The sequence below is a fragment of the Colias croceus genome, chromosome 18 (genome assembly GCF_905220415.1).
Source record: "Colias croceus chromosome 18, ilColCroc2.1".
NCBI lineage: Eukaryota > Metazoa > Arthropoda > Insecta > Lepidoptera > Pieridae > Colias > Colias croceus.
In genome coordinates this window covers 3067084-3082852 of record NC_059554.1, presented here as the reverse complement: position 1 = coordinate 3082852, position 15769 = coordinate 3067084, and the positions used below count along the sequence as shown (strand labels likewise).

The 15769-nt window shown below is 34.3% G+C and overlaps 4 protein-coding genes across 6 annotated transcripts in view; 2 read left to right on the top strand and 2 right to left on the bottom strand.

Moving 5' to 3' along the window:
• LOC123699646 (DNA polymerase epsilon catalytic subunit 1) overlaps positions 1–2793 on the bottom strand; it is a 34886-nt gene extending 32093 nt beyond the window's left edge. The window contains exons 1-4 of the mRNA XM_045646642.1: positions 2597–2793; positions 2385–2508; positions 1841–2059; positions 1351–1580 (exon numbers count right to left, since the gene is read on the bottom strand). Coding sequence (XP_045502598.1) covers positions 1351–1580; positions 1841–2059; positions 2385–2508; positions 2597–2682 — 659 coding nt within the window. The 5' untranslated portion in view covers positions 2683–2793. The remainder of the gene's footprint in view (positions 1–1350; positions 1581–1840; positions 2060–2384; positions 2509–2596) is intronic.
• A 504-nt stretch (positions 2794–3297) lies between these two features.
• LOC123699754 (mRNA export factor Gle1) lies at positions 3298–5507 on the top strand. Its single transcript, XM_045646773.1, has one exon. The coding sequence runs from the start codon at positions 3445–3447 to the stop codon at positions 5359–5361; it is 1917 nt and encodes a 638-aa protein (XP_045502729.1). The 5' UTR covers positions 3298–3444; the 3' UTR covers positions 5362–5507.
• A 510-nt stretch (positions 5508–6017) lies between these two features.
• On the top strand, positions 6018–13599 carry LOC123699676 (DDB1- and CUL4-associated factor 10 homolog). Of its 3 annotated transcripts, XM_045646683.1 has the most exons (11): positions 6018–6403; positions 6601–6714; positions 7003–7372; positions 7655–7810; positions 8014–8073; positions 8480–8646; positions 9625–9742; positions 10052–10134; positions 10520–10675; positions 11448–11607; positions 12846–13599. In XM_045646683.1, the coding sequence occupies exons 1-11, from the start codon at positions 6180–6182 to the stop codon at positions 13119–13121; spliced, it is 1884 nt and encodes a 627-aa protein (XP_045502639.1). In that variant the 5' UTR covers positions 6018–6179; the 3' UTR covers positions 13122–13599. The 3 variants fall into 3 exon arrangements, with proteins under 3 accessions (XP_045502639.1, XP_045502640.1, XP_045502641.1); XM_045646684.1 differs by lacking the exon at positions 10520–10675; XM_045646685.1 differs by lacking the exons at positions 9625–9742; positions 10052–10134; positions 10520–10675.
• On the bottom strand, positions 13509–15588 carry LOC123699677 (electron transfer flavoprotein subunit beta). The gene is made up of 6 exons (XM_045646686.1): positions 15429–15588; positions 15129–15287; positions 14893–15051; positions 14686–14766; positions 14084–14224; positions 13509–13789 (listed from the first exon to the last, which is right to left on the bottom strand). Exons 1-6 carry the CDS (start codon positions 15477–15479, stop codon positions 13619–13621), a joined length of 762 nt encoding a protein of 253 aa, XP_045502642.1. The 5' UTR covers positions 15480–15588; the 3' UTR covers positions 13509–13618.
• Between the last annotated feature and the right edge of the window lie 181 nt (positions 15589–15769).

Genomic DNA, 15769 nt, shown 5'->3' with positions numbered 1-15769 from the left:
ATCCACGAGTAATATAGGCTATATATTATCACACTAAGACCAACACGAGAAGAGCCACGCAGGTGAAACCGCTCGGCACGGCTAGTATTTAATAAATATGTTACAGTTAAAATCCTATTTTCATTAGAACACATTCGTATAACAATAGTTAATTGTGACTTATCAACATATATAATTTATTAATATTTAATTTAGTATGTTCAGCAGCATTTTTGGACATTTCGCAGGCATTCGATCGTGTATGGCATGAGGGTCTTCTTTATAAAATATTCCAAGCTTTACCTATAAACTACTACCTAATCATAAAGTCATATCTTCAACAACGACACTTCTATGTTAAGCATGGAGACGACAGAACAAATCTCTACGAAATTAAGGCTGGTGTTCCACAGGGCAGCGTAATGGGTCCTGTATTATATCTAATATATACTTATGACTTACCGACTAAAGAAAATGTCCTCGTTGGAACATTTGCTGACGATACTGCTCTCATCGCAATGCATGAGGATCCTGTATCTGCCTCGGAAATGTTACAGCAAAGCTTAAATGATGTCTCAGTTTGGCTTAAAGACTGGAGAATAAAAGCCAACGAAACGAAGTCGGTGCAAGTGACATTTACCCTTAGACGCGATACTTGTCCACCCGTTCAACTTAACGGAATAACAATTCCTCAGTCAGAAGATGTGCGTTACTTGGGTATATACTTGGACAGACGTCTTACATGGAAGAAACATATATTCACAAAAAGGAAAGCTCTTAGTGTACAGTTTCGCAAATTGTACTGGCTCTTGGCACGTAACTCTGGCCTTTCACTGAACAACAAACTTCTTTTATACAAGTCTATCCTCAAACCAATTTGGTCATATGGAGTTGAACTTTGGGGCACCGCAGCTCACTCTAATCTGGAAATTATACAACGTTTCCAGTCAAAAATACTTCGTATCATATCTGGGGCCCCGTGGTTCATTAGCAATTGCCATCTTCACCGTGACTTGTTTATTCCAACTGTTAGAGAGGAAATTCTCAAGAAACTTAAGACATATAAAAGCCGTATAAAAAATCATCCCAACGTACTTGTCTGGAACATGATGGAGCCCACTCGCACTTTTAAGCGCATAAAACGGAGAGCTCCTCAAGACCTCCTTCCACCGTAGAATCAGACTCACCTTGATCATAGAAAATATTATATGGAGATGCCACTGGGCGTTTGCCATGCATGCCAACATTAAAACTTTTAACCACCAGCTTAATGCTTAATAAGGCAGATTGCAGGTTTAGAGGAGATTAAAAAAAAAAAAAAAAAAAAAAAAAAATTTAGTATAATTAGTTATTAAATGTCAAATATTTTACCGTATGTCCAGAATATTCTCCATATGATCTGTAGTTTTTTTAGCATGCTCGATAGCTGCAGCACTTGTAAGTGCGTTTGTTAACATTTCAGCATAGATTGCATCTTTCTTCTCTCGCTCTTTATTTTTATTCACCGCTGTCAATATTTCCCTTCTCACTTTCATCATTTCGTTTTGGGACATGAATGATAGTTTTATGTAGCGCTGTTTTAAACCTGAGAGGTGATTTAACTGAAAATTACAAGTCAATTTATGTATCACAATGAAAATAAATTTCTTACTAAACAATTTTATTAAAATGTTTAGATTAGATAAATTATTGCTTATACATAAGTACTCTTCTAAGCAATAAGACCGCTAATTGTACTTAGTGTAAGTAATACTTAAGTGTCTGTATTTTTTATTTTTTATCTTTAAGTGCAATAAAGTATTTATAAATAATCCTCCTCCTGCTCATATTTTTAAGTTACTGATGTAATTTAGTTACTAACCAAATCCAGATCTTCCTTTTCAATAACTTCTATCTTATGTATAGTGCCAGCAAATTTCTTAGACAAGTACTGTATAACTTCCTGTTCACACTCCTTACGGGCCATTATCAAGAAGTAGGGTTGAAAAGTCAAGGATATCTTGAACCTTGCACCATCCATCTCAATGAAATAGTAATCCATGGCTGCAACTAGCCTCTTATCTTCATCAAGTACTTCAGCCTGCAAAAATTAATAGAATTAATTGAAAAATAAAAGGAATTCTAACCACTCTATTAATATGAAAAAACAATATTAATTAACTTTTACTTCAAATTTATAAGGATGAGAATTTGAGCATTCATTAATGATAATTAAACATGAATGAATACAGGAAAACTAAAGAAAATGCATATTAAATGAAGATTAAAAATATAATATTTATGAGATTATTTTAAAGTATGCAAATGGTTATACTAAGTCCAGAAATTCTGTAGAACAAAATAAGTTGAATTGATGCTATAAAAATTCTGAGGATTTATAATTAATGTTAGGCTAATAAACTCACCGTATGCATATTAATAAGATAACCGGTACGTTCTTTTGTATCACGAACTCTATCGAATCCATACTTTGAGTCGATTCTATCATTTTCTATTGCTATCCGAATTCGTGATTCTGAAGACTCCTCTCTGTAATATACATAGTACTTATAATTTATTGTTTATTATATTCTATTTTTATTGTGAAGAAGCGTAAAGGAGACTGAATAACATTTACCTTGGCCCGGACGAGGATCCTGGCTCTCTCCGTCCATAAGCATCACTTTTATCAGCTTTATATTTACCGGTATTTTGAAGTACCATTGTAATTAAAGTTATGAATGAAGATATCCCTTTTTCACATCCCTTTCAACATCCAGAGTGTTGTAAACTGTAAACAGTAAACTTTTCAAAATCATAGGTAGGTACTGAAACATCAGTTCAGAGTTCATCAGCTGGTTGTCAAAACTAATGTCATAATTTCGCGCCAAAAGTCTATGTAGGTACCTACTGTAGCAGTAGACAGCAGAGCTGACTGCTGAGACTGTTTTTAAGTCCATGCTTCGTTCAAATACCTCACACAGACAAGTAATATACCTACTTATTAATATCTCAAACACACTCAAACACGCGTTGGATGATGAACGCGAGCGAGCGATTACAGCGTAAACCGCTCGGTCTCGTGCGTCAATATTTTTGGAACGCACGATGGCTAGGTTCTTCGTATGTTGTATATGGTTAAACACCATCGAGCGTCGCTTCAGCCTTAAGACTATATTTATATTTTAAAAACAGTCCGAGGTCTACTAGTGGCAAACGAGTGGCAAACATGCCACTAGTATAAAGTTATCTGTGGTGTGATCACCATTGTAATCTGACGCTTTGTTAATCTGTATCAACCATGTGTCAAGTGTCAACAATTGACATTTACATTTTACCCGCAAGGCGCAATACAAACTACAAAGTTGGTAGTAATGTTCAAAATAAAATTATTTTTATTTGGCAAATAAGCAAGTTCTAAAATTCCACGAAGATTTATGGACAGTTGGTTCATCGAACTATTGATTCAAGAGCTTAATTCCCAAAATGGAAGACTCTTTTTCAAGTATTGAAAATTCACCTCGATGTAGAAGCAGTTCTAAATATGGGGATATTAGTATTTTAGATCAACTCGCAGGATTTGAGCGGCTACGTATTTCAGCGTTAACAAAGGCTGCAGAAATTAGTCCTCAAGTGAAAGAGGTAACAATAGGTCCACGAAGCCCATTAAAAAAAACTGTAACTATACAGGAGGAACAACCTGAACAGCCAGAAGAAGTAATCAATTTGTTAGAAGATAAGCTTGGTGAAGATTTGCGATATACTTTATTACTCAAAAGGTATGAAGCTTCTTTGCAAGAGTCATCCGAGTTATGGTTTAAAAATAAAATTGAAAATATGAGAGCTAAACATGCGGAAACCATGCGCAGTTACTGGAAAAAACAAAGTGAAGATTATGAACGCAAATCTCTTGAATTAAGAGCTCGTAAATTGCAAATGATCAAGCAGCTCAAAGAGAATGATAATATGTCAGTTCTAGAAAAAGCAAAATTAGATGAACAGAAATATCAGTCTTTCATTAGTCGGGACACTATTGAAAACATGAACAGACTACTTGAAGAAACCAATAAAGCTACAACTAGGTATGCCAATATTACGGATAGCCACACAAAAATATTAATTTGTTCTAATGAAATTATGAGTATTGAACAGTCTGAAGATGTTGTTAGTAAATACTCTTCTTCAATACAAACTATTCTTAGCAATATGTCTAAAATCATGGATTATTGTAAGAGTGGTCAAATCACAGACAAAGAAGTGAAGCAAGCGGAGATCTTGACTTCAAATATGGAGAATATAAAAGCAAAAATAATAGAAGATCTCAATACTCTTAAAAGTGAGCAGCAAATAAAGAAACAACAAGAAGAGGAAATTAAGAAGAAAGAATTGGAAGAACAAAAAGCAAAAGAAGAGGAATTATTAAAGAAACAACAAGAAGCTAAAGAGGTTGCAAAAAGATCAGGACCCTTGTTTTATTCAGAAAAGAACTACACATATTATTCAGAACTACAAAGATTTTTATTTGAATATGAAAATAAATATAAGGGACTCCTCGAAGATAGTAATATGAAGAAGTTTAGATTTGATTGTCAGAAAGCTGTAAATACACCAGTGAATACTTTATCATCTGTAAGCGGTTCACATATGAAGAAAACATTGGAAAAATTAGCTAATTTACTTAGAGGAGAAAGGGTGCAAATATCAGATGCATATGTATCTGCTTCACAACATCCTGAAGGTCTTTATTACTGTACAGCTTTACTGGCTAAGAAAATTGTGAGACAAGGTGACCTTCTTGTATCCAGTAAACCTGAGGCTGCATTTCCTTTAGCAGCTGTGACTGTTGTATTATGGTTTGAATTTCCGGAATTTGGTAAACTCTTAGAAGCATACTTTCACCAACAATGTCCATATTTAGTACCCATGTTTTTGCCACAAAAAGAGGGACAAACAGATAAAGAATTCTATTTATCTAGAGGTTACACCTACACTGATGATGTTGTTGAAAAACAGGATAAGTTTCTGAAAAGAATGTCTGGTATATTCAGGCTGAGATGTGCCATTTGGATTGCTAAGATGCCCTCTTTTATAAGAGCTTCAAATCCCCACAGCTTAAAATTTGGATGGCAGTGGCTGGCTTCATTTATCAATTTAAAACCTGAACCTGATATTTGTGCCACATTATTGCATGATTTTTTTACAGTATGTGGTTCCGAGTTCTATAGATACTATGGAAAGCAGTTTACAAAAATAATTAAACTAATAAGTACGGACTATCTGAATATTTTACAGAATATTGATGAAGGTGGTCCTAAAACAAGATTAGAAGTTTTCTTACAAAATGTTTTGCAAAGTGGAAACATTCCCCCACCAAATGGACTTCTGCCACCTAGCACATGGTAGCATGATTGAAAAAATTGCATTATTTCTGAAATAATTTTAATAAATTAATATAAATTAAGTGAAATTAATGTTTACTGTATATAATAATTTATCATAATGAAATCAATATACAGTGACATTTTGATTAAATTTGATGATTTTGAATATAGCTGTGTTTCATTTTTTATATAAACAAACACTTCAATAAATTGAATATATTAGTTGTTAATAATGTTATTTATTATTAGAAGAAAGTCTACGGATCTGAAATTATGTAGTACGGCCGGATTGGTGTGTAGCCCTAGCCGCATAATCGGATTTAAATTTAAGCAAAATCCGGTATTTTTGCCGTGTCTTGAAGCCGAATGCATGTGTGAACTCATTCATTGAAATACTAGTACAAACCGAATCCTGCAAAAAACCGATTCGGTAGAGAAACCGTGCGCACGTAGGGTCTCATTCTTAAAAATGCCAGTAGATGCGGGAATATTATAAATCTAAGTTATAAATGGATGGTCATTTCTAGAAGTCACAGATATATAAACATGTGCTAGAAGTCTAGTCTTGCATTATTTATTATCTGTCTGTATATTTAATTTAACTGGATAAATATTTTATCTGTATAATCAATAATGACAGTTCAACCGACTTCATGTCAGCTGGTTATCATCTTTAACTGTCAAATTGTCAATAAAGTATAAACTTTTCATTGGAATTTAGCATTTTTCCAAAATAACATGTGAAACAAACAATATTAAAACTTAGGTTGCATTTTATTTCTACTGCTATGCCGTGTACTTAACGCCTTTTGTATATTCCGTTTAATTATTTTAATCAAAATGGGCACGAAGTGTTTCCAAGATAGCTTTATGGCAAAATACTCAGCGTTCAGTCCTTATCGTATGATACAAAGAGAATGTGGGTTCCAAAAACCAATTGGTGCTGGGGATGCAATGGCCCGTAGTCTCTATTGTGGTATGAAACCCATAGCGTCCTGGGACTGCGATCAGTACAACGCTCTTCCCACGGGTGGTGTATTCAACCTTGAATTTTCCCCAGACGGGTAAGACGAAAATATATATAACCTTGGTTAAAATCATATTTACATTCTTGTCACGAAACTACAGTCGTAAATATACAGCATAACATATTTACACTGAAAAAACACCCTAATTGAATAACATTCAACATATAGATTTAATTCATAAATACATAAATATGTGAAATAAAATACTCTTATCTACTTATATTACTTTATAGGTCTCTCTTAGTAGCAGCTTGTGAAAGAAAGTCTATTCAAATATTTGATCCACTTACTCACCAAAGGATGCATTCAGTAAATGGAGCTCATTCAGATTGTGTTAATTGTGTTAAGTAAGTATATTAGTAGATATGTTCTTATTTGATTTGGTTGTGATGATTAGTTCTCAGTATATTGATTTACATGGAGTGTCCATTGAAAAATATTATTAAAATACCGTACATATTCAATTTTAAAAAATACAGCTTCTAGTTAATGCTAAAAAAATATCCAAACTAAATTAAAAAAATGTTTAATCTTTAGAATTTATTAAATTTGTAACAGTAAAGTTGAACTGTAATAATTTGTAAAGTGTATGGGACTTCAATTTGAACAAATTAATAATATTGCTATAACCACAGATTTTTAGATGGAAGAATGTTTGCGACATGTTCAGACGACACAACAATAGCCTTGTGGGACGTCAGACATCTGAAGAAAAAGATAAGATCACTGCTTGGCCATTCCAAGTGGGTGAAAAATATAGAATTTTCCGTAAAAGACAAATTACTAGTCACATCGGGGCTCGATGGCAGTATATTTACATGGGACATCAATTCATATACAGAATTTAATCTGGTATACCAAAGAGTATTTCATGCGCCTGGTTTGATGAGATGTCGCTTGTCACCAGACGCAAGGCAAATGGTGATGTGCACTACAGGAGGACTACTTGTTATTATCCATGACCTAAATTTGTTGACGTTAGCACAGGACTTGCATGGATTTAAGGTAAAGATTTTTTTTATAGCATGCACATTAAGGCATTGAAAATCTCATATACTTAGAAAATCATTTTTTGTTTGAGAATATAATAAACTATACGTTATGTGAGTAAAATGATAAGCTAGAAAACAAGCAAGCATTAATATCATGACCTAAGAATGTATGCAGAAAAAAATGCTATTGGTACTTTTTTTTCAGCCTTAAATATAATAGAAATTTAAATCTTTTCTATATAATACATTTTGTATACTACATAAAAGGTGAGCCTAAATTTTATTTATATTTCAGCCAAATTTATATAGGTTGATGCAAATGAGCCAGCAATTAATTCCGATAGCTGCTATGTATGATCATCTATTTGACCCAAAAAGAACTGAAAACAGAGTTGAATTTGTGTCCGACTTTCCTGAAGGGAATGATGCTGAGGTTGTTAGCGCTCTTCAGGTGAGTTTTAGATTTTTCAATATTAATAAATAAAGTAACTTTGGACTAAGTACATATTTCTCTTTTTTACCTAACTCCCCATGGTTGCCTGGCAGAGATCACTTTTGTTGATTTTCTTTGTTTTAAAAAAAATTAATTGTAATAAATAAAACACGATTCAATTTTTAACTTATGGATATCACTTTTACCTTATATATTTCCAGATTCATCCTCAAGGTTGGAGTGCATTAAGCAGAAACATAAGCCATGATGACAGATCTGAGGTGAGTAAACAAAAATGTGGTCTTGGTTGTGGTTAATTCTTAATGAAGGCTGTATGAAAAATTTAAGAAATATTGCATTTGAAGTAAAACTATTGGTTACTTTTAATCATACACATAAAATGATTGTGATTCTAGAATGTTTATTGTGCTGGGTTTTTAGTAAATAAAACCCAGATTACAAAGTTAAATTTCGATTTATTATATTAATACACTGAAGTTTTAATAAGTCAGTCTGCAATGGAAGTATGACACGCCTAGATTATAACAAATAAGAAGCATGAACTGTTTGGTTTATTCACAAATCACAAACTACATTTTTTTCTAAACATAGCTTGTTACTTATGAATTATGTTTACACAACTGACTAACTGAGGAAATAAAACGTAAACATGTTGTCGTTTCCCAGTGGTCGTGCATCCACGACATCCAACCGGTAAGCTCGCGCGACAAGAGCGTGCGGGACAGCTCGCCGCCGCCGCCCGCGCCGCGCCGCCCCGCACCGCGCCGCACGCCGCGCCGCCGCACGCGCCCCTACCGCGTGCCACGCCCCATGGCGTCCGTGCCGCCTATACCGTGAGTTGTGTTTTATTATTTATTTTTATTTATTTATTTATGACACTTCATTGTACATGTAAAATAAAATAAATGAATACATAAAATGGAAAAGTGTACAATAGGCGGCCTTATTGCTTAAAAGCAATCTCTTCCAGGTAACCATATTATATTAGCATCGGTGCAACATTTACCATGTGATGATCTAAGCCAAAGTTTCATTCGATACTCATTATGTTTTGTGTGCCCAAAATCTATTTCTCATACACTTACTCTTAGTGATAAGAGTAAGAAAGAACTAAGTTTGCCAGGACAGCTAAAAGGTATATAAATATATAAATTCTGACAACAATATTGCCCTTGCGCCCAGACTGATGAACTCCGTGCCGCCCATACTGTGAGTTATAATCATTTATTATAAATACAGCTGTGCCGCGGCCGATGGTGTCTGTGTTACGGTATGTGTAATTGTTTTCACTTATTAATACAGGTGTATGCAGATTATGAAAACAGTAGCGCCCCCACCGTTAAAATTAGACTGTGTTTAGTGTGTTATAAAATACTATACAATTTAAAATTAAAATAGTTATCAATCTGAAGATATGTAAATATTTAATAACTATGTATTTCAATATAATGTGCATAGGTATCATGTAAATAATTGAAATATTTTAAAAAATATAATGCATTCACTACAAATTAATTAACGACAAATTAATTAACTACAATACAAGCACTTATTTATATAATTCATTATTTTAACAGTCTGTGAAGTAAATTTAGGTAAATAGTAACATGATAGTGGTTGGCCTAGTGATCTGGCGTTGCTACAGCTACGTGCAAATCCCACCTCATGTTTTTTTTTTTTATAAATTAAATATGTACTATATTTAGAAAATTCGGATTCAAACTACATAGAAAAATCAACTTATGAAATTCTTAAGGGCATGCGTTGTTACAAAAATGTTCCTTTTTATGTATGGAGGGTTTGATAATCAGAACGGTGGATCGGTCCCGCGAGCGGCAGGAGCGCGAGGAGGCGGAGCCCGAGGCGGGGCCGAGCTCCGGCTCGTCCAACGAGGCTTCGCCCCAGCCTGTCCCCGCGAGATTCGGGTTGGTGAGTTGATGGAGGCTTTCTGTGAGCATACACTTGTTCATTTTTTGTTGTTATATCATAATTAAATTGTGTTACACTTGTTGCAAATACAATAAATTGGATGGATTGTTTAAATTGTGCACATAATTTTGCCTGTTGTACTATTATAATAATTTCTTTTTCCATTTTTTACAACATTTTTACTAAACAAATAAAAGATCTTATTATGTTCTTGTACTTTTAGTATTTTTCTGTTTTCATATCTGGTTTATAGTCCCTTTTATTTTCAAATAATTAATTTACTTGTAATAATAATATATTTTTATCCAGGGACTGTCCAGTATTCAAAATGACGTGTGGGAGGCGTCCATAACGATCAAACAACATAGAATGCTTCAAGAAATGTATAGCAGGTAAAATTATCTTACTTATTTTCGTATTTAATTTTAATTTTGTCTAAAATAATAATGGATTTATTTAAAAAAATGTATGCTCACATGAAGTATCTATCAACTCACATTTATTGTGAAAAAAAATTTGTTTCTTGAAATATTAAAACGAAATTATTTATTTTATTTGCCATATAGATAATATATTTAAAATTTTTTTCATTTACATTTATGAAAAAGTAACTATTGAATTTACATCAGATTTTTTACGAATAGGTTACGAACACGATATTTTGTTACCTACGCTCATTTATCCGATATTCGCACTTAAAGCGTGACGTACCCACCGTTATTTGATTGTATGCTAGCAAATACGATAAAATTTTACAATGACACACTACGGGTGTAGAGGTCAAGTGGGGCGCAACTTCAACATGCAGCGCATCCTCGGCATCAACACGGGTATCACGCCGCCGTCGGCGCTGCGGCCGCGGCCCGCGCGCCCCCCGCCGCGACTAGCACCCGCGCCTCCGCCCCCGCTCGCCCCCGCACACAGCGGCTACAGGTGAGATTGGTGCGGGCCTGCAGCTTGTGCTGTGTCTACAGGCTACACGTGAGTGGGAGCTGGGCATAACACGGGCAGCATGCCGCTGGGTGTGAGATGATACGGGTTTGCAGCTAGTGCTGTGTCTACAGGCTACAGGTGAGTGGGAGCTGGGCATAACACGGGCAGCATGCCGCTGGGTGTGAGATGATACGGGCCTACAGCTTGTGCCGTGTCTACAGGCTACAGGTGAGTGGGAGCTGGGCATAACACGGGCAGCATGCCGCTGGGTGTGAGATGATACGGGTTTGCAGCTAGTGCTGTGTCTACAGCTAGGCTACACGTGAGTGGGAGCTGGACACGGCACGGGCAGCACGCTGCTTGAGTACGAGGTGATACGGATTTGCAGCACGTGGCGTGTCTGGGCGCCAACATTGGCGACAGTCGTCAGCGATAAAAAAATCGTGTTGTAATTACACATCACGTAATAGGTAAATATTCCACAGGTATAATGGTAGATAGTAAAAAATACCTTGCTTCTTAATATATCTTTGATAATAAATTAACTTGAAAAAAAAATGAAATTTTTGTTAAAAGTTATTATTTTACTTTACTAAATGCCTGTTTAACTTACTTTAATTGTTCTGGTCCGGTCTTCTTTAATGTGCGATAAATATGTATAACTATATAATAGCTGTTGTACACGTAGCTATGTTGTTGTTAGCTACGTGTAGGTACGTGACAATGACACTACTGCATAACACCATCCACAATAACCGCTATCACACTCCAGCATGATGCCGTCCACATCAGGCCACACGCCGAACACGGCGCGCGAGCGGGACAGCGACTCGTGCGACGAGGAGCTCGACGGGAGACAGCATATACGGCAGAATGTGGATCGACTGCTCTACTATATTGAGGAGACGAATGAAGGCAGAGGGTTCATTAAGGTAATATCATTTACATATTTATGCTAATCGCCATACTAGAGACAACTGGTTAACCCTTAACTACTTTATTTGCGACTTATTCATAAATATTTTTTATTTATTTGAAACTTATTCATAAATGCTTCGCTCCCATTTGTCTTCGTTAAATAGGCTGCCGAAAACAAAGATAATTTTTCAATTCGAATCAATAGTTATTCAAAACAAAGTTTTTTAACAATATGGTAACATATAATTGGTTTTGTTACCTGTGTTTTGCTGAAAATAAATAATTTTTCATTTTCAATCAATTTTTATGAAATACCGACCGTTTTGTATGAAATTTTGTGTGCGTGTAGATATTGATTCATATTCCTAAATAATACCTAGCTAGTTTTATAATTATAGTCGAGCCAATTTAATAGGCAACATTTGACGTCTATCAATTTTATCTTCGAAGAGAGGTAACCTGCTTACAAACATCGATTAAAGTGAATTAATCGATACGGATTTGAAACATTTGTCAATCGAATTTATTAATTTATGATGATTTTTATTCACAAGTAATCAATGCATTCGATTCTAGATGTCAGATTTCGATTTTTAGAGTAACGTCTCTGGTATTTAAAAAGAAAAAAGGTTTATTGACACAAAATTGTAGCGACGTCAGTTCTTCAATTCAGAAATTGTTTATTATGTTTAGTATGGTTTATCAGTAAAATGAAATCTTAAAATTACTTGTATCGGTCATTATTATTATAAATATGTAATCATAATTGAAAAAAGTTAAGCAAATGTGCAGTTCTAACAAAACGAAATATCATGTTATTCTGTGTCGTCGTTACTAGGTTACGTTGTTGAATTTTGTTGAACTGTCAAATGTTGCCTATTAAAATGGCTCTACTATAAATCCCATAAAATGTGGCGGGTTGAGTAGTAAACCATTTATATACAAAACTTATTAAAATAGACATAAATATATCTTGATGATTATAAATAAAACAGCAGTAAGGCAGACAATTAATTTAAATATCTTTATGATAATTCTTAATTAACGACATTTCGAATCAGTGGTAGTTTGAAAATAACTTTTAGTCATTAATGACTAGAGCCTATTATGTGGCGGGTTTAATTGTTAAATGTAAGTATTATACACTTGCATAAATGTAGAATAAAGTGGATCTTCACTTCATTTAGTGGATTTCATTGTCTAATCAACAGCACCTATTCATTCACCATCTCACATCAAAATATCTTTACAGGAACTATGTTTTTCCGCGGACGGTCGGCTGGTATGTTCGCCGTTCGGTAGAGGTATGCGTCTATTGGCACTCAATGACAACTGCAGTGAGCTCTCTCACGTCGTACAAGATCTCAATGGACCGGCTCAGATGAGGGACGTGGGCCAGAGCCTCGGCATCCACCAGGACCTGGTCGTCAGCTCCAAGTTCAGTCCACGGCACCACCTGCTTGTTACTGGCTGCCTCGAAGGCAAGATCGTGTGGTACGAGCCGTATAGCGGCGAAGCTTTGTACTAAATCAGTTTATTACCAAGAGATTTAAAATCAATCAATGAACTATGTATTATGTTTACACTGAGTCTGTACCAAGTTTTACCAGCGCAACAGATAGCCAAAATGTACTTAGTTTATAATTTTTATGCATTGTCCGTAGACCATATTGTTTTCACTATTTTAAGCATTAAAACATGATTTTAAATTTGTTGAGCCCCACTATGTTTGACCAGGTTCCTATTGGTTTTTTACTGCCGATCATTCTTAATTTTAAGCATAGTATAGATTTTAACTCGGCGTCGACAGGAGATAGTGAATTATAATTGTATAATAAATTTTAGTTGTTAATGTAATATAAAATTAAGTATAAGAACTGCATTTGGTAAGAGATAATCAAATAAAACACGTTTGTACAACAACAGGTTATATTAAAATATACATCTACATGATTCTGTGGAAATCTGATATAATTTTGAGTTAATAAAGAGGATTGTGTATGGTTTATTGCTTTTATTTACTGTTTAAACATGTCCGCCTTCCTTAAGTTTGGCGACGAGTGTGTCGACGTCTGGGACGACGGATCCGGCCTGTCGGACGGGAGGGTCTTCGACACTCAATACCTTGATCCTTGGCGACAAGTCCACACCAAGGTCCTTGGCGCTAACCTTCTTCATGGGCTTCTTTTTGGCTTTCTGAAATTGTAAATTCGTTTAATTTTACGCACACCAATAAATTTCGAATAAATCAAGCCACTGGACACTGATAAGATAACACCAATTTTTTTTTTATTGAATTCACATATACACATTCGTGTTTTGGTTATTTTTTCAACATGGGTAAATTAGCAACTCATGTGATGTCTCAAATACATGAGATGTTTAAAATAATGTCTGTGCATACATATTATGTCTCAAAATTTATTTTAATCAGAGATTAATAATTTCTTTTTGTTGTATTAAGTTGTTATATATAAATAATCTACACACCATAATATTAGGCAATGTAGCATATCTGGGCTCGTTCAACCTCAGGTCAGCACTGATTACAGCTGGCATTTTAGTCTTAATGACTTCAAGACCACCATCAATTTCTCTAGTGATTGTTAATCCTGTGTCTGTTTTTTCTACCTGAAACATTTAGAATTTACATCATGAAAAAAATGAAATAAAATATAAACAAAATTTTGATATTTATTTTAAAAGCATTTAAATGCTTCATAAATGAGATTTTTTTTACAGAATAGAAAATTTTTAAATCATGTTTGATGATGATTTTTTCCTATAATACACACAATTCCTTAATTTTACATTTTATTATGTAATGTTTGAATATTATTTAGTTAGAACTTAGAACAATCAAAAATATCATACACAAGAACTGTTATCTGTTTATAGAGGTTATCAATGTTAATCTGATGTAAATAACTAGAGTGTAGGCAATGTGATATGAAATTTTTAGTGTTTCTGGTAAAAATAAATTAAGGATATAATAAAATCTGATTGATTTTAAAACATTTTTCATGATTTAGTGTTATATTTTTATTATATTTTAACAATACTGTTAATATTGTTAAATACAAAATGATTACCTTTGATGCAAATGTTCCTTGAGGCCAGTCAAGTAACGCTGCAGTCATTTGGGCAGTTTGATTTGAGTCATCATCAATTGCCTGAAAGAAAAATAAATTATTTACATAAAAAATTCAAGATAAAAAAACAGTTTATTAATTATACATTATTATTTTTAATTAATTATAACTTAATTTAAATACCAACATAAAAATAGTTATAATTACCTGTTTTCCTACTATAACTAAGTCCGCTTTCTCATCTTGTGATAGTTTAGCGAGGATCTTGGCAACATGCAGAGGCTGCATTGTTTCATACTCTGCTCCTGCTACTTCCACATGAATAGCTCTATCTGCTCCCATAGCTAAAGCTGTCCTCAATGTTTCCTATAGAGAAAACGAATTTTAAAAAAGAATAATAAAGAGGTTATATTATACATTTTTTTTATTTGTGTCAAATATACTTGCGACTGCGCTGGGCCACATGATACGGCGATCACTTCACTGGCCAGCTTCTTTTCCTTCATCCTCACAGCTTCTTCAATAGCGATCTCATCAAAAGGGTTCATGGAGTGCTTCACCCCATCAGTAACAACACCGCTCTTGTCTGGTTTGACCCTAATCTATATTGAAAAATGTAAATGATATTGGGTTACTCAGTACAGTTTTAACCTATTTTTTTTTCAATTAAAAAAGTTAATAATGAAAACTTTATTTTGATCTTGAAAAGTATCAACAAGTAACCTTTGAACTTTGAAACTTACTTTAACTGCATAATCAATTACTCGCTTAACACCAACCAGCACACGCGCCATTATGATAATAAAATAAAGATTAGATATAAATTAATGTTATCCTAGACCTAATTAATTTTAAGTTTTGGAAATAGAATAGAATTCAAAGTTCCAACAAGTAGATACGGAGCTGTGATACGGAGTCCGAAAACTGACAATTGACACTCAACAGATGTCAACAGTCCGTCACTCCGTTGCATGCCGTGGTTGCAAGTCAAATTCAAGGTGTTACCATCTGTTAGGTACCATATAATTTTTTATCAAGCTGAGGTAGAATGAAAATCAAGATCTCAACAAAATCTCCGTCTCTA